The sequence below is a fragment of the Salvelinus fontinalis genome, chromosome 13, assembly GCF_029448725.1.
Source record: "Salvelinus fontinalis isolate EN_2023a chromosome 13, ASM2944872v1, whole genome shotgun sequence".
In the NCBI taxonomy this organism is placed as follows: Eukaryota; Metazoa; Chordata; class Actinopteri; order Salmoniformes; family Salmonidae; genus Salvelinus; species Salvelinus fontinalis.
In genome coordinates this window covers 48,831,539-48,850,837 of record NC_074677.1, presented here as the reverse complement: position 1 = coordinate 48,850,837, position 19,299 = coordinate 48,831,539, and the positions used below count along the sequence as shown (strand labels likewise).

The window sequence follows — 19,299 nt, the reverse complement described above, 5'->3', positions numbered from 1 at the left end:
ATTCTCCAGTATTCACATTAATGTCACAGTAACGTTGACGACTGCCATCCATATCCAAACGAGCTTTACGACCTGAAAGTCTCTTAGCATCCAGCCCCAGATCCTTAACTAGATTTCCGATCACAGATCCGCGTTTCATCTCCTCTGGAATTGAATAGCTCAAGTCTCCATTGCTGATGCGCATCAGGCAATGACAAAAAGCCAGACGGAACAAAAAGGTAAAAAACGAAAATCCCGTGTACCCCATTCTGGATGATCAAAACCAAGTGTTAACATAAGAGTTCCAAACTAATCGAAATGATACTGTAAGGTAAGAGTACAATATTAGCCTCTCAAAAGGAGTAGCAAAACGATTGTTATCCGACTGCTCTTCGGTGAAAGTGATGCAATATAGCCTATTACTCTTGAATAGTCCAATGGTGGGTGGAGAAAAGCATGCAATTCTATTTATGGTAAACAGCGACATCCTGAGTTCTTACAGAAAACAGCAGTCACAATACAAACAGTTCTACGTCATTTATCATCTTGGTCAATATTTCCCCCCTTTTTGAGTTGTGCGAAGTATGACGAACGTTTCATGTAGCTTAGCAAGAGAAGAGAGGAAAACCAATAGTTGTGCGCAATCAACTCCTAATCATAAATGAGAAGATATGAAAAGTAAATTCAATATTTCCATACTTTTGCCACTGTCTGACTATTCATGTATTGCCGAATAACAAAAATAAATAAAAAGATAAGCTATATCAACCGTCCACATAAAATTCAACTATGACTAATCCATATTATTAATCACACCCAGCAATTATATGTCCACTATACTCTAAGGCAGTGGTCACCAACCGGTCGATCTCCAAGCCATTTCTAGTCGATGCCAAACATTTCTGTAAAAAATCCAACGATAAAGCCTTGTATTCCTCTTTTTTTTAAAGTCTCGGGCTGTTGGTGGTAGGTGCAGCCAATTCATCAGCCCTGCGCACCGGGTAGGCAAACTGTTGCCATTTCATGTGTCTGAAGGTACCAACTCTGTCATTCCGGTGGGCCTGGAGAGGAAATCAAGTGCATTATGCCACCGCTGTCCAATAAGATTGCTAAAATGACCGAGACTGCAGTAACATAGCAGGCATAAAAGAAAGCTACGGCAAAATTGATACTGTGAGATTTCTAAACGTTTAAAACCATGACTAGAGAGACTGTCAACGAATACAGCAAAGAGCTGCTGTTTTTAATGAGTGAGTTCATGTTTAAGTTCTTACTCAGCACTGTCAACACCTTCTAGTCAACACTTATAAGCCATAAAATGCACGTTCTTTCTATTTCCACTCAGCGCTACAACAAGCAGTGCAGCAGTAATGAATGAGTAGGAACGTGTATCTATAGGCATTGTTGTTATTATTAGCGTCTTGGGTCTTTTTTAATATCAAGGAATATTTCACTTTCTCTGTTCATAGGAGTAACAACATGCATTTGTGCATGACGCAGAAATAATGCGGTGCGACTCGAGTTTCGTCATCAGCTGGAAGACGGTGTCCCTTTTTGGTCAGTGTCAGTGGAGGAAAGGGAGAGCGGAGGGATGTTGAGAGACGGCCATCAGTCTGATGCTCTCTCCCTAAATGGGAGACTGACCATCAGATGCAGGCACCATCAGCCCAGTAAAATAAAAAGCGACTGATTTAAATGTATGCTCACTCAGTTGTGCCTCACAAGTAATACAACAATGGACCTACTACCGGTGTGATCATATAGCCTACTTCAAATTTTGAAATACCATTTTTTTATATGTCCCAAACAACAATGCATTGACAGGTAAATTCAAGCAAAGCCAGTATGCGGTGTTAATGTATTGGGCCAATATCTAACTGCACAAACCTTATTGGTACAGAACAGTTTTTAATTGGTTATTGTTGCATAGGCTTACATTTTTTTAGTCAGGTTAATAAAAAATCAAAGCGGTAGATCTCAGCATGCATTTTGACTCAGAAAGTGATCTTGACTCAGAAAAGGCTGGTGACCACTGCTCTAAGGTAAAGTGATGGTTACGTCGCTGTCCACTAACCACGTGCTGAAATGTGGAAACGTAGCCAATATACTTAAAGAAAAATATAGTAGAAAATGAGGATACTACAGAAAGGAAAATGTAAACAAACTCCATGATTGGGGTAGTATGCCTAACTTTATACACACCAACAACAAAATTGAAAGATTATCCCCTGTGAAAAGGAATTAAAAAGTGAATATAGATGTCTTTAAATAAGCCTTCATAATCCCGCGGATAAAGAACAAGTTAAGGAAAAGACCACTAACACACTAGGAAAGATATTCTGATATCATAACATCCGATGCATTCGCACACAGAAAAAAGGGATATCTCCTCTTAGTTCTGTCTTACCTCAATAGACTCCCCAGCAGTGTTGAGCGTGATGAAACTTCCTTCTAATAACGTCGTTGGGCTTCTCTTCAGTGTCTGGTCAGCAGGCAGCGTGCTGTCATTGTAAGATCTGACAAACTTGAAGTCACTGGTGCGTGAGCCGGTTGTCAGGTATGCGTCATAATTGTAAGAACTGCGCAGAGTTCCAGCTCCATCCACCTCTGCATAGTTGGGAGGGAAATACGCGCTGGGAATGGCGACTGCTCCATCAAACAACATTCTAGGCTTTCTACTGCGGCAGAACCTCACGGCCAGGATGAGAATAATGAAAGTCAGAAAAAATGTGGAGACAGAGACCAGTGCAATGATCAGATAGGAAGTTAGTTTGGAACTATCCTCATAAGCCATGTCTTTCATTTCTGGAACTTCAGCCAAGTTATCTGATATGAGTAAGTATATATCACAGGTTGTAGAGAGAGAGGGCTGTCCGTTATCTTTCACTGATATAACAAGGTTCTGCTTCATACTGTCAGATTCAGAAATGTCCCGCTGGGCCCTGATCTCTCCACTGTGGAGACCAATAGTGAAAAGTCCCGGATCAATCGATTTCACAATGTGATATGAAAGCCACGCGTTTTGTCCAGAGTCAGCATCCACAGCTATCACCTTGGTAACCAGTGACCCCGCCAGAGCAGCTTTGGGGACCATCTCAGTCATCAAGGAGTTCCCTGCTGGAGCAGGGTATAATATCTGGGGAGAGTTATCATTCTCATCTGTTATGAAAACACCCACTGTCACGTTACTGCTGAGTGGAGGAGAACCATTGTCTCTGGCTACAACGTGGACTTTAAAGCTCCTAAACTGCTCATAATCAAATGCTCTCACAGCATGGATCACCCCCGTGTCTCCATTGATGGATACAAATGAGGACACCGGAACACCATTGATACCACTAGACAATAGAGAATAGACCACCGTACCGTTCTGTCTCCAGTCTGGGTCTCTGGCAGTAACAGAACACATAGAGGAGCCAGGCTTGTTATTTTCAGTCACATAGGTGCTGTAGGATTGTTCTTCAAACACAGGTGGGTTGTCATTCACGTCTGATACAGATAAATTAATGATCTTTGAGGAGGATAAAGGTGGAGACCCCTCGTCAGTGGCAGTGATAGTTATGTTATATTCTGATATTATCTCACGGTCGAGTTCACCTGTTGTTATCAGAGAATAATAGTTTTTGATTGAGGGATTTAATTTGAATGGAACATTTTGTTGAATGGAGCAGCGGACCTGTCTATTTCCCTCCGAGTCTTTATCCTGTACATTAATGATGCCCACCTCTGTGCCAGGTAACACATTCTCTGGAATTGGATTGGTCAGAGTTTTTATTAATATCACTGGTGCGTTGTCGTTTACGTCAGTAATATCTATCAGTACTTTTGTGTATGACACCAAACCTGCACCATCTTTGGCGAGGACGCGCAGCTCAAAAATGGGCTGCTCCTCATAATCTATAGGTCCAGACAGATTTATAACCCCAGTTTTACTATCGAGTTGAAACAAATTCTTCAACTCATCAGAAATTCGACCTAGATCATATGTTACCTCGCCATTTGCTCCCTCGTCTACATCAGTTGCGCGGACTGTAGCTACCATGGTGCCCAACGGAGAATTTTCTGGTAGACTGACCTTATACACGTCCTGGCTAAATACTGGAATATTATCGTTAGCATCCAACACAGTAACGTGTATAACTACAGTACCAGATCTCTGTGGGGTCCCACCATCAACAGCCGTAAGTAACAACGTCACCTCCTGCTTTTGTTCTCGGTCCAGCTCCTTTTCTAACACTAACTCACCGTATTTACCTCCATCTCGATTAGTATGAACATTCAAGACAAAATGGTCGTTCCTTTGCAAAGAGTAGCTTTGAACTGCATTCTGACCTATATCTGCATCGTGGGCCTCATTAATGGGGAAACGTTCACCTTTATCAGCTGATTCCCTTATTTCCAAATTGATAACATCATCTGCAAACTGGGGTGAATTATCGTTCACATCCTGAATCTGAAGAGATATGCGATGCAATTCTAAAGGACTTTCAAGAACCATTTCATACTTTAGCCCACATGAAATCCTCGGACCGCAAAGCTGCTCCCTATCAATTCTTTCAGCGACAACAAGATCTCCCGAATTCAGGTTAATGTCACAGAAGTGTTTAGTTCCATCCTCTTCCAAACGAGCTTTTCGAACCGACAGTTTCTTAGCATCCAACCCAAGATCCTTGGCTATATTTCCGACCACAGATCCGCGTTTCATCTCCTCTGGAATGGAATAGGTCATATCGCTATTGCTGATGCGTATTTGGGATAGAACAAAAGCCAGATGGAGGACAAAAGCTGAAACTGTAAATCCAATGTAGCCCATTTTCGATGTACAAAAGAAAATAGTCCAATTCCAAGGTGAAGGCAAAAAAAAAATGCAATATAGGCTACTACAAATATTGGCTAAGATAAATTACCCAACTGAAAACACGAGATTATTGTGCCGACTGCTCCTCAGTGATAATGGCGCGATAGGTTGTATCCGCCCTTTGAGTAATCTATTATTGGGTTGAGAAGTGTAGGCTGCCTAACTTTTCTTAGCTGGTGAACAGCGACATCCTGAGTCATTAAAAAAACAGCACACAATGTACATCAATAGTCTTCAATCTTAGAATTGTATTTTCATACAAAGATGATGTAGCCTATGACTTCAGTTAAATAATAAATAGATATACAGAAATACATTTAAAGTAATGCTTGTATGATGTATGAACTCCTTTTCTTGAATAAGAACAGTCCCATAAGGTAAAAACATTGAGTTAACACTAGTCACAACTTTCTCCTTTAAGCCAATGGAATGCACGGATTCCACTAGCTATCAATGTGTCCTCACTCAACAAACCAACATGTGGTATTGTTCCCGTCTTCATTTGAGTTTGGCAGGATTTAAACTGACGTTAAAGTGAAGGAAAAAAGTTTAGTCGCTGTCCACATGCCTGGTGCTGAACGTAGGTGACATCAAGAGTTGCTGAATTATCAATGGGGATGTTTCAGAACGCTAAAACGCAATAGGCTTAAATCTCAATCTACTCCAATATATTTATTGTGAAAAGAGAAATTAGAAAAATGAATAATAACGTATCTATATGGCCATGTCAAGTTCTTATTTTTAAACGGATTCCATTTAAAAACTCAACATTATCCTCGATTCAGTTACTATTAAACAGGGTAAGAAAATACATTTAGCCTACTGCATGTCAGAATTACTTTGGGCGAACACAACAACCATACTTCCATAAAGATGAATAACAATTGCAATGCTTGTTAAACATATGCATCAGGATGCCATAGACAAACAATGAGCAAGCTTCTACCTAAATGATACTACTATCGAAAAAAGAAATTCTGAACCGACATGATGATGTAAAAAGACAAATCGATAGATTTTGAGAATTGGTGTAGCGATAACAGCGATACACCAGCCTACTAAGAACAGCGGGAAAAAATGAAGCCTACACATTACTAAATTTAAATAGGAAACCGATGTAGTCTACAGGTTCTTATGTTTGAATGTGTATTTCTAACTGTGAAAAACGAAGTGTAATTTAAATTAAAAAATAACACCCAATCGCTTATCATCCAAAATCAGAACCTTGGCTATATTTCCGATCACAGATCCGCGTTTCACCTGCTCTGGTATAGAATAGCTCACGTCTCCTTTGCTGATGTGTATGAAGGAAAGGCAAAAAGACAGACGAAAAGCAAATGCAAAAACCGTAATGCCTTTGTAGCCCATCTACAATGTCTAATAGCAATTATGGCCAATTGTCCACAATCAATAGCCAAACGGCAGAAAGATTACAATGTCTAACCGCTTTTCAGTGAAAAATGGTAATGCGACACGCTGTATGTAGCCCACTCCCCCGTCGTAGGTGGAGGTATATAGTTAACTGTACTTAGCTGGTGGAAAGCGACATCATGAGTCTATCAGAAAAACAGCATGCTCGTAGGCCTATATTGTTTTCCATGTGTCCTTCTTGGAATGTATCACATTCTCCAAACGCAGACGACTTTACTAAAACATTAAATATATAGGCTTCAAATCAATAGTAACCTCGTCGTAACATGATCATGAGAAGACATGGATGCGGTACGCTATTAGGAGAAACGTACACAGTATGCCTAAATATTCACACAATAAGTCATTAGTAGACAAGTTGCCACATATTTTTTTCCTGGATAATATATTTCAACCATCATCATGAAAACTGTCGATTTCACTATCGATGTCTCGTTAGTCATCAAAATAATGCTACTTCTATCGCATTCTATCTTTGAGTTTTTGACAGCTAGACTTCAGTAAACTAAAACATGTCACCTCGCTGTCCACTGGTCTGGTGCTGAAATGTAGGCGACCTTAAGAAAAACAGTAGGCAATGGGGATTTTAAATACTCATCCTAATAATATATAATCAAGTTTCAAAAGACATTAAAAAAACTTCCCAGGTCAATACAATCCATTTATTATAAAATGCCTGATTCCTTTTCAAAAGTAGTCTCAACCATGTTTTCCTATCTCCATCAAGCTTTATTGTCAACTCCATTAGACAATCTGTGAAGAAAACATCACAAGCATACTCAACTAAAAGCAACCGAAACTGCATTGCTTGTTTTATTTATAGGAAACCACAGCCCAAAGAAACAAGGAGCAAACTACTTCCATCAAATCAAACCCCTAGTGAATTACTCCTCATAGAGAAGAGAAGGAACAGCGAGCACCTTTGAAACTCAACCAATCAAACAAAACAATGAGTGGATAAATTCCACATTTCAGCTAACTAAGACGTTATCATGTAAACCGAGTATAGACCTACTGTTTCTATAGGATGGCATAAGCCATTAAGGCCCAGAATGTATTTTCCACATACATAACACATTCTCCCACAACGAAACAACTCACGTACAAAAGGTGGTATCTCAGATGAGTGAAGGCTTACCTCATTCGCATCTCCTGCAGTGTTGAGAGTGATGATACTCCCTTCTAATAATGTATCTGGACATCTTGTCAGTGTCTGATCAGCAGGCAGCGTGCTGTCATTGTAAGATCTGACAAACTTGAAGTCACTGGTGCGTGAGCCGGTTGTCAGGTATGCGTCATAATTGTAAGAACTGCGCAGAGTTCCAGCTCCATCCACCTCTGCATAGTTGGGAGGGAAATACGCGCTTGGAATGGCGACTGCTCCATCAAACAACATTCTAGGCTTTCTACTGCGGCAGAACCTCACGGCCAGGATGAGAATAATGAAAGTCAGGAAAAAGGTGGAGACAGAGACCAGACCAATGATCAAATAGGAAGTTAGTTTGGAACTATCCTCATAAGTCATGTCTTTCAGTTCTGGAACTTCAGCCAAGTTATCTGATATGAGTAAATATACATCACAGGTTGTAGAGAGAGAGGGCTGTCCGTTATCTTTCACTGATATAACAAGGTTCTGCTTCATACTGTCAGATTCAGAAATGTCCCGCTGGGCGCTGATCTCTCCGCTGTGGAGACCAATAGTGAAAAGTCCCGGATCAGTCGATTTCACTATCTGATATGACAGCCAAGCGTTTTGTCCAGAGTCAGCATCCACCACTATCACCTTGGAAACCAGGGACCCCGCCAGAGCAGCTTTGGGGACCATCTCAGTCATCAAGGAGTTCCCTGCTGGAGCAGGGTATAATATCTGGGGAGAGTTATCATTCTCATCTGTTATGTAGACACTCACTGTCACGTTACTGCTGAGTGGAGGAGAACCATTGTCTCTGGCTACAACGTGGACTTTGAAGCTCCTAAACTGCTCATAATCAAATGCTCTCACAGCGTGGATCACCCCCGTGTCTCCGTTGATGGATAAAAATGAGGACACCGGAACACCGTTGACCTCACTGGGCAATAGAGAATAGACCACTGTGCCGTTCTGTCTCCAGTCTGGGTCTCTGGCAGTAACAGAACACATAGAGGAGCCAGGCTTGTTATTTTCAGTCACATAGGTGCTGTAGGATTGTTCTTCAAACATAGGTGGGTTGTCATTCACATCTGATACAGATACATGAATAGTCTTTGAGGAGGATAAGGGTGGAGACCCCTCGTCAGTGGCAGTGATAGTTATGTTATAATCTGATATTATCTCACGGTCGAGTTCACCTGTTGTTATCAGAGAATAATAGTTTTTGATTGAGGGGTTTAATTTGAAAGGGACATTTTGTTGAATGGAGCAGCGGACCTGTCTATTTCCCTCTGAATCTTCATCTTGTACATTTATGATCCCCACCTCTGTACCAGGTAACACATTCTCAGGGATGGGATTGTTAAAGGATTTGATCAATATCACTGGTGCGTTGTCATTTAAGTCAGTGATTTCTATCATTACTTTTGCATTGCCAGCTAAGCCAGACCCATCTTTAGCCTGGACACGCACTTCGTATTCTGTATTTTCTTCATAATCTATGGGACCCTGCACTTTAATCTCGCCAGTCTTTTTGTCGATGGAAAACAGTTTAGCTGCTTTATCGGAAATGCGATTGAACTCATATGATACTTCTCCATTTGCTCCCTCGTCTTCATCACTAGCACTAACTGCAACTACAACAGTCCCGGTTGGAGAATTTTCAGGCAAACGGACTTTATACACTGTCTGACTAAACATAGGTTTATTATCGTTCGCATCCAACACAGTGACGTGTATAACTACAGTACCAGATCTCTGCGGAGTCCCGCCATCAACAGCAGAAAGTAACAACGTCACCTCTTGTTGTTGTTCTCGATCTAGCTCTTTTTCTAACACTAACTCGCCATATTTACCTCCATCTGAGCTCGTTTGAACGTCCAAAATAAAATAGCCATTCCTCTCCAGTGAATAGCTTTGTATAGCATTTAATCCTATGTCAGAGTCATGAGGTTCATCCAAGGGATATCTTGCGCCTTTGTCAGCAGATTCCCGAATTTCTAGATCAATACGTGCATTGGGAAACCGTGGTGAATTGTCATTTATATCTTGGACTTGCACATTAATACGATGTAATTCCAGAGGTTTTTCCAGCACAAGCTCGTATTTTAAAGAACAAGAAACCTTCGGTCCACACAGCTCCTCCCTGTCTATTGTTTCAGCCACAATTAATTCTCCAGTATTCACATTAATGTCACAGTAACGTTGACGACTGCCATCCATATCCAAACGAGCTTTACGACCTGAAAGTCTCTTAGCATCCAGCCCCAGATCCTTAACTAGATTTCCGATCACAGATCCGCGCTTCATCTCCTCTGGAATTGAATAGCTCAAGTCTCCATTGCTGATGCGCATCAGGCAATGACAAAAAGCCAGACGGAACAAAAAGGTAAAAACCGAAAATCCCGTGTACCCCATTCTGGATGATCAAAACCAAGTGTCAACATAAGAGTTCAAAACTAGTCGAAATGATACTGTAACGTAAGAGTACAATATTAGCCTCTCAAAAGGAGTAGCAAAACGATTGTTATCCGACTGCTCTTCGGTGAAAGTGATGCAATATAGCCTATTACTCTTGAATTGTCCAATGGTGGGTGGAGAAAAGCATGCAATTCTATTTATGGTAAACAGCGACATCCTGAGTTCTTACAGAAAACAGCAGTCACAATACAAACAGTTCTACGTCATTAATCATCTTGGTCAATATTTTCTCCCCTTTTTGAGTTGTGCGAAGTATGACGAACGTTTCATGTAGTTTAGCAAGAGAAGAGAGGAAAACCAATAGTTGTGCGCAATCAAATCCTTTTGTAATCATATATTAGAAGATAGGAAAAGTAAATTCAATATTTCCATACTGTTGCCACTGTCTGATTATTCATGTATTGCCGAGTAATAACAATAACAACAACAACGCATAGATTCGTTATATAAACGGTCCACATAAAATCCAACGATGCATAATCCATATTACTGATCAAACCCAGCAATTATATTTCCACTATACCCGAAGGTAAAGTGATGGTTACGTCCCTGTCCACTAACCAGGTGCTGAAAAGTGGAAATATAGCCAATGAACTTAAAGAAAAATGTGGTAGGCAATGAGGATACAACAGGAACTAAAATGAAAACACACTCCATGATTGGGAAAGCATACATAATTGTATACACACCAACAACGAAATTGAAAGAATATCCCTTGTGAAAAGGCATTAAAAAGGTAATGTTGATGTCGTTACATAATCACGAGGATAAAGAACAAGTTAAGGAAAAGACCACTAACACACTAGGAAAGCAATTCTGATATCATAACATCCGATGCATTCACACACAATGAAAAGGGGTATCTACTCTTAGTTCTGTCTTACCTCAATAGACTCCCCAGCAGTGTTGAGCGTGATGAAACTTCCTTCTAATAACGTCGTTGGGCTTCTCTTCAGTGTCTGATCAGCAGGCAGCGTGCTGTCATTGTAAGATCTGACAAACTTGAAGTCACTGGTGCGTGAGCCCGTTGTCAGGTATGCGTCATAATTATAAGAACTACGGAGAGTTCCAGCTCCATCCACCTCTGCATAGTTGGGAGGGAAATACGCGCTGGGAATGGCGACTGCTCCATCAAACAACATTCTAGGCTTTCTACTGCGGCAGAACCTCACGGCCAGGATGAGAATAATGAAAGTCAGGAAAAAGGTGGAGACAGAGACCAGTGCGATGATCAAATAGGAAGTTAGTTTGGAACTATCCTCATAAGTCATGTCTTTCAGTTCTGGAACTTCAGCCAAGTTGTCTGATATGAGTAAATATACATCACAGGTTGTAGAGAGAGAGGGCTGTCCGTTATCTTTCACTGATATAACAAGGTTCTGCTTCATACTGTCAGATTCAGAAATGTCCCGCTGTGCGCTGATCTCTCCGCTGTGGAGACCAATAGTGAAAAGTCCCGGATCAGTCGATTTCACGATCTGATATGACAGCCAAGCATTCTGTCCAGAGTCAGCATCCACAGCTATCACCTTGGAAACCAGTGACCCCGCCAGAGCAGCTTTGGGGACCATCTCAGTCATCAAGGAGTTCCCTGCTGGAGCAGGGTATAATATCTGGGGAGAGTTATCATTCTCATCTGTTATGAAGACACTCACAGTCACGTTACTGCTGAGTGGAGGAGAACCATTGTCTCTGGCTACAACGTGGACTTTGAAGCTCCTAAACTGCTCATAATCAAATGCTCTCACAGCATGGATCACCCCCGTGTCTCCGTTAATGGATAAAAATGAGGACACCGGAACACCGTTGACCTCACTGGACAATAGAGAATAGACCACTGTGCCGTTCTGTCTCCAGTCTGGGTCTCTGGCAGTAACAGAACACATAGAGGAGCCAGGTTTGTTATTTTCAGTCACATAGGCGCTGTAGGATTGGTCTTCAAACACAGGTGGGTTGTCGTTCACGTCTGACACAGATAAATGAATAGTCTTTGAGGAGGATAAGGGTGGAGACCCCTCGTCAGTGGCAGTGATAGTTATGTTGTAATCTGAAATGATCTCTCGGTCTAATTCACTAGTTGTTATCAGAGAATAATAGTTTTTGATAGACGGGTTTAGTTTGAATGGAACATTTTGTTGAATGGAGCAGCGGACCTGTCTATTTCCCTCTGAATCTTTATCCTGTACATTAATGATCCCCACCTCTCTGCCAGGTAACACATTCTCAGGGATGGGATTGGTCAAGGATTTAAGAGATATCACTGGTGCATTGTCATTAACATCTGTAATTTCTATGAATATTTTGGCAAAGGAAGTCAATCCCGAGCCATCTTTGGCTTTGATAGGCAATTCATGAATTGATTCTTCTTCAAAATCCGTCTGTCCTGCTATCCTGATGTCTCCCGTTTTAGGGTCAAGAGAAAATAATTTATTTAATTCTTCTGAGATTGGGCCAAATCCGTACGTCACTTCCCCATTTTCCCCCTCGTCTGCATCGATGGCTGTTACAGTAACAACTAATGAACCTATTGGAGCATTTTCTGGTACACTGACCTTATAGACATTTTCGCTAAACACTGGTTTATTATCGTTCGCATCCAACACTGTGACGTGTATGATTACAGTACCAGATCTCTGTGGAGTCCCACCGTCAACCGCAGTCAGTATTAATGTCACCTCCTGCTTTTGTTCTCGATCTAACTCTGTGTCTAACACTAGCTCACCATACTTTTCAGAGCCTGGGTTGGTATGAACAGCCAGGCTAAAATGGTCGTTCCTTTGTAGTGTGTAGCTTTGAACAGCGTTCAGTCCTATATCTGCATCATGAGCCGGATTCACCGAAAATCGAGCGCCTTTAACGGCTGACTCTCTGATATCAAACGTAACGCGATCTTCTCCAAATAGTGGGCTATTGTCATTAATATCTTGTACCTGTAAGATTATGTTATGTAATTCTAAAGGGTTTTCCAGAACCATCTCGTATTTTAAGGTGCATGAAATCCTCCTACCACAAAGCTGCTCCCTGTCCATTACTTCAGCGATAACCATATCCCCAGTATTCAGATTGACTTCACAATAGCGCTTGCTGCTACCTTGAACATCTAAACGAGCTTTCCGATACATGAGTCGTTTTGCATCCAGTCCCAGATCCTTGGCTACATTTCCGACAACAGATCCGCGTTTCATCTCCTCCAGAACAGAATAGGTAACGTCTCCATAGCTGGTGTGCAGCAAGAAAAGAAACAAAGCCAGGCCGAGCAATGAGGCAGAGAACGAGAATCCCCTGTACTCCATTTTCAGATAAGCCATCTCATTCCAAATAGGCCGATTAGTGTGGTAAAAATCAGTGCTATTCAACCGAAGAAACGTTTACAACCAGCAGATCAAAATGCACCACGTTAAAATGTTAAGCAGGAGACTTTTACACTGCAATAATGATGTCCCCTCCCTCCCTGGACATTTCAAGTATGGGTGGAGAGATTCGTTTTAAAGCTACTGCTGGTGAATAGCGACACTCCGTGTAGTTTCATAAAACAGCAGAAAATAGTGTCTCTCGCCAATTGTATGGAGGAGAGTCTGCCGCGCATAGTAAAACATGCCGGGTTTAATTGTTTTTAAAGATACATAATGGGACCCCTCATATCAACAGAGGTAGACTATTTCAAAATGCAGGATTGTAAAAACACGAATCCCCTTTTGTGTTACAGCACACGTGAGTCAACATCTCAATCGAATGATCAATGGGCAAAGTAGTCTGTCCATGTAGCATTCAAAATATCATGCCAATAAAGTAATTCCAAATATAATCACTAGAAAAAGGTCCTTTTAAAATCAAGCATTTCTTTCAAACATATTTCACGTCTCTACCCATTACAGTGTTCGAAGGGGAAAAAGGTCATTTAAAAATCCAGCGTTTCTTTCAAACATCATCCACTTCTTTACCTATTGCACTTTTAAGTGGTGCTGAAACGGACCTACGTGTTTTACTAAATAACATTAAAATGGGATCAAGGCGGGAAAAGAAATACATCCTCAGAGATTATCAGAGATCAAAAAATTAGACTTAATCAAATGACTGAAAGAGTACAGGAGACAAGACTGTTGTAATAATATTAGCCTAACACACAATACAGTTAGCTACCTATAGTTTCATATGATGGACTATGCAAAACGGCTAAATAAACAAATAAAGCATTTTCGTTTATCAAAATGTCAAAGAAATGAAATCTCACCTCGCTCTCCCCCAAGGTGTTGAACGTGATTATATTTTCTCCAAAAGGTTCATTTAGGTTCTTCTTCAGTGTCTGGTCAGCAGGCAGCGTGCTGTCATTGTAAGATCCGGCAAACTTGAAGTCACTGGTGCGTGAGCCCGTTGTCAGGTATGCGTCATAATTGTAAGAACTGCGCAGAGTTCCAGCTCCATCCACCTCTGCATAGTTGGGAGGGAAATACGCGCTGGGAATGGCGACTGCTCCATCAAACAACATTCTAGGCTTTCTACTGCGGCAGAACCTCACGGCCAGGATGAGAATAATGAAAGTCAGGAAAAAGGTCGACACAGAGACCAGTGCGATGATCAAATAGGAAGTTAGTTTGGAACTATCCTCATAAGCCATGTCTTTCAGTTCTGGAACTTCAGCCAAGTTATCTGATATGAGTAAATATACATCACAGGTTGTAGAGAGAGAGGGCTGTCCGTTATCTTTCACTGATATAACAAGGTTCTGCTTCATACTGTCAGATTCAGAAATGTCCCGCTGTGCCCTGATCTCTCCACTGTGGAGAACAATAGTGAAAAGTCCCGGATCAGTCGATTTCACGATGTGATATGAAAGCCACGCGTTTTGTCCAGAGTCAGCATCCACAGCTATCACCTTGGAAACCAGGGACCCCGCTAGAGCAGCTTTGGGGACCATTTCAGTCATCAAGGAGTTCCCTGCTGGAGCAGGGTATAATATCTGGGGAGAGTTATCATTCTCATCTGTTATGAAGACACTCACTGTCACGTTACTGCTGAGTGGAGGAGAACCATTGTCTCTGGCTACAACGTGGACTTTAAAGCTCCTAAACTGCTCATAATCAAATGCTCTCACAGCATGGATCACCCCCGTGTCTCCGTTGATGGATACAAATGAGGACACCGGAACACCATTTATCTCACTGGGCAATAGAGAATAGACCACTGTGCCGTTCTGTCTCCAGTCTGCGTCTCTGGCAGTAACAGAACACATAGAGGAGCCAGGCTTGTTATTTTCAGTCACATAGGTGCTGTAGGATTGTTCTTCAAACACAGGAGGGTTGTCGTTCACGTCTGACACAGATAAATGAATAGTCTTTGAGGAGGATAAAGGTGGAGACCCCTCGTCAGTGGCAGTGATAGTTATGTTATAATCTGATATTATCTCACGGTCTAGTTCACTCGTTGTTACCAGAGAATAATAGTTTTTGATTGAGGGGTTTAATTTGAATGGAACATTTTGTTGAATGGAGCAGCGGACCTGTCTATTTCCCTCCGAATCTTTATCCTGTACATTAATGATGCCCACCTCTGTGCCAGGTAACACATTCTCGGGAATTGGATTGGTCAGAGTTTTTATTAATATCACTGGTGCGTTGTCGTTTACGTCAGTAATATCTATCAGTAATTTTGTGTATGACACCAAACCTGCACCATCTTTGGCGAGGACGCGCAGCTCATAAATGGGCTGCTCCTCATAATCAATCGGTCCAGACAGATTTATAACCCCAGTTTTACTATCGAGTTGAAACAAATTCTTCAACTCATCAGAAATTCGACCTAGATCATATGTTACCTCGCCATTTGCTCCCTCGTCTACATCAGTTGCGCGGACTGTAGCTACTATGGTGCCCAACGGAGAATTTTCTGGTAGACTGACCTTATACACGTCCTGGCTAAATACTGGAATATTATCGTTAGCATCCAACACAGTAACGTGTATAACTACAGTACCAGATCTCTGTGGGGTCCCACCATCAACAGCCGTAAGTAACAACGTCACCTCCTGCTTTTGTTCTCGGTCCAGCTCCTTTTCTAACACTAACTCACCGTATTTACCTCCATCTCGATTAGTATGAACATTCAAGACAAAATGGTCATTCCTTTGCAAAGAGTAGCTTTGAACTGCATTCTGACCTATATCTGCATCGTGGGCCTCATTAATTGGGAAACGTTCACCTTTATGAGCTGATTCACTTATTTCCAATTTGATAACATCATCTGCAAACTGTGGTGAATTATCGTTCACATCCTGAATCTGAAGAGATATGCGATGCAATTCTAAAGGACTTTCAAGAACCATTTCATACTTTAGCCCACATGAAATCCTCGGACCGCAAAGCTGCTCCCTATCAATTCTTTCAGCGACAACAAGATCTCCCGAATTCAGGTTAATGTCACAGAAGTGTTTAGTTCCATCCTCTTCTAAACGAGCTTTTCGAGCCGACAGTCTTTTAGAATCCAACCCAAGATCCTTGGCTATATTTCCGACCACAGATCCGCGTTTCATCTCCTCTGGAATGGAATAGGTCATATCGCCATTGCTGATGCGTATTAGGGATAGAACAAAAGCCACATGGAGGACAAAAGCTGAAACTGTAAATCCAATGTAGCCCATTTTCGATGTACAAACGAAAATAGTCCAATTCCAAGGTGAAGGCAAAAAAAAATGCAATATAGGCTACTACAAATATTGGCTAAGATAAATTACCCAACTGAAAACACGAGATTATTGTGCCGACTGCTCCTCAGTGATAATGGCGCGATAGGTTGTATCCGCCCTTTGAGTAATCTATTATTGGGTTGAGAAGTGTAGGCTGCCTAACTTTTCTTAGCTGGTGAACAGCGACATCCTGAGTCATTAAAAAAACAGCACACAATGTACATCAATAGTCTTCTATCTTAGAATTGTATTTTCATACAAAGATGATGTAGCCTATGACTTCAGTTAAATAATAAATAGATATACAGAAATACATTTAAAGTAATGCTTGTATGATGTATTAACTCCTTTTCTTGAATAAGAACAGTCCCATAAGGTAAAAACATTGAGTTAACACTAGTCGCAACTTTCTCCTTTAAGCCAATGCAATGCACGGATTCCACTAGCTATCAATATGTCCTCACTCAACAAACCAACGTGTGGTATTGTTCCCGTCTTCATTTGAGTTTGGCAGGATTTAAACTGACGTTAAAGTGAAGGAAAAAAGTTTAGTCGCTGTCCACGTACCCGGGGCTGAAACGTAGGTGACATCAAGAGTTGCTGAATTATCAATGGGGATGTTTCAGAACGCTAAAACGCAATAGGCTTAAATCTCAATCTACTCCAATATATTTATTGTGAAATGAGAAATTAGAAAAACGAATAATAACGTATCTATATGGCCATGTCAAGTTCTTATTTTTAAACGGATTCCATTTAAAAACTCAACATTATCCTCGATTCAGTTACTATAAAACAGGGTAAGAAAATACACTTAGCCTACTGCATGTCAGAATTACTTTGGGCGAATACAACAACCAGACTTCCATAAAGATGAATAAAAATTGCAATGCTTGTTAAACATATGCATCAGGATGCCATAGACAAACTGTTCAAGCTTCTACCTAAATGATACTACTATCGAAAAAGAAATTCTGAACCTACATGGTGATGTAAAAAGACACATTTGTATTTAACCAGGATGTTCCACTCAGTAAAAAGTGCCACCACTTTCCAATGAGTAATACATCGAGTGGTCTTACCTCAAAGTACCAAAACTGAGAATTTTCAGGAAAAATGACCTTGTAAACATCCTGGCTAAATACTGGGATATTGTCGTCAGCATCCAACACAGTACCGTGTATAACTACAGTACCAGATCTCCGTGGAGCCCCACCGTCAACCGAAGTAAGTAATAATGTCACCTCCTGTTGTTGTTCTCGATCTTATTCCTTCTCTAATACCAAATCACTGTATTTTTCTCCGTCTCGATTAGTATGAACATTCAACAAAAATGATAATTCCTTTGTAAATAAATGCTTTGAACTGCATTCTGACCTATGTCTGAATCGTGGGCTTCATTAATGGGAAAGTGAGCCACTTTGACCGAAGCCTCCATCATTTCCAATTTAATAACATCAACAGATAACTGGGGTTAATTGTCCATCACATCCTGAATCTGAAAAGATATGCGGTGCATTTCTAAACGATTCTCCGGAAACATTTCATATAAATAGATAAAATTCTCCCACTGCAAAGCTGCTACCTGTCTATTAATTCAGTGACAACAAGATCTCCCGAATTCAAAGTAACGTCACAATAGTGTTTTGTTGCATCCTCCTCCAAAGGATATTTTCGAGCCGAAAGTCTCTTAGCATCCAACCTCAGATCCATGGCTATATTTCCGATCACAGATCCGCGTTTCACCTGCTCTGGTATAGAATAGCTCATGTCTCCTTTGCTGATGTGTATGAAGGAAAGGCAAAAAGACAGACGAAAAGCAAATGCAAAAAACGTAAAGCCTTTGTAGCCCATCTTCAATGTCTAATAGGAATTATGGCCAATTGTCCACAATCAATAGCCAAACGGCAGAAAGATTACAATGTCTAAGCGCTTTTCAGTGAAAAATGGTAATGCGACCCGCTGTATGTAGCCTACTCCCCCGTCGTAGGTGGAGGTGTACAGTTAACTGTACTTAGCTGGTGGAAAGCGACATCATGAGTCTATCAGAAAAACAGCATGCTCGTAGGCCTATATTGTTTTCCATGTGTCCTTCTTGGAATGTATCATATTCTCCAAACGCAGATGACTTTACTAAAACATTAAATATATAGGCTTCAAATCAATAGTAACCTCGTCGTAACATGATCATGAGAAGACATTGATGAGGGACCCTATTAGGAGAAACGTACACAGTATGCCTAAATATTCACACAATAAGCCATTAGTAGACTAGTTGCAACATATTTTTTTCCTGGATAATAATATATTTCAACCATCATCATGAAAACTGTCGATTTCACTATCGATGTCTCGTTAGTCATCAAAATAATGATACTTCAATCGCATTCTATCTTTGAGTTTTTGACAGCTAGACTTCAGTAAACTAAAACATGTCACCTCGCTGTCCACTGGTCTGGTGCTGAAATGTAGGCGACCTTAAGAAAAACAGTAGGCAATGGGGATTTTAAATACTCATCCTAATAATATATAATCAAGTTTCAAAAGACATTAAAAAAACTTCCCAGGTCAATACAATCCATTTATTATAAAATGCCTGATTCCTTTTCAAAAGTAGTCTAAACCATGTTTTCCTATCTCCATCAAGCTTTATTGTCAACTCCATTAGACAATCTGTGAAGAAAACATCACAAGCATTCTCAACTAAAAGCAACCGAAACTGCATTGCTTGTTTTATTTATA

The 19,299-nt window shown here is 40.9% G+C and overlaps 1 protein-coding gene and 1 pseudogene across 11 annotated transcripts in view; both read right to left on the bottom strand.

Annotated features, from left to right (window-relative positions):
* Positions 1–19,299, bottom strand: part of LOC129868843 (protocadherin gamma-C5-like) — a 138,984-nt gene that overhangs the window by 104,278 nt on the left and 15,407 nt on the right. The window contains exon 1 of one of the 11 annotated variants that reach the window (XM_055943140.1): positions 14,110–16,702. The exons of 4 other annotated variants lie outside the window; for them this stretch is intronic. In XM_055943140.1, the coding sequence (XP_055799115.1) occupies positions 14,110–16,512 (2,403 nt within the window). In that variant the 5' untranslated portion in view covers positions 16,513–16,702. Of the gene's footprint in view, positions 1–2,386; positions 7,329–7,406; positions 9,961–10,762; positions 13,345–14,109; positions 16,703–19,299 lie in introns of those variants that run through there. 6 more of the 11 variants (XM_055943155.1, XM_055943132.1, XM_055943134.1 and 3 more) reach the window with 6 other exon arrangements.
* LOC129867886 (protocadherin beta-16-like) lies at positions 17,106–18,815 on the bottom strand (annotated as a pseudogene).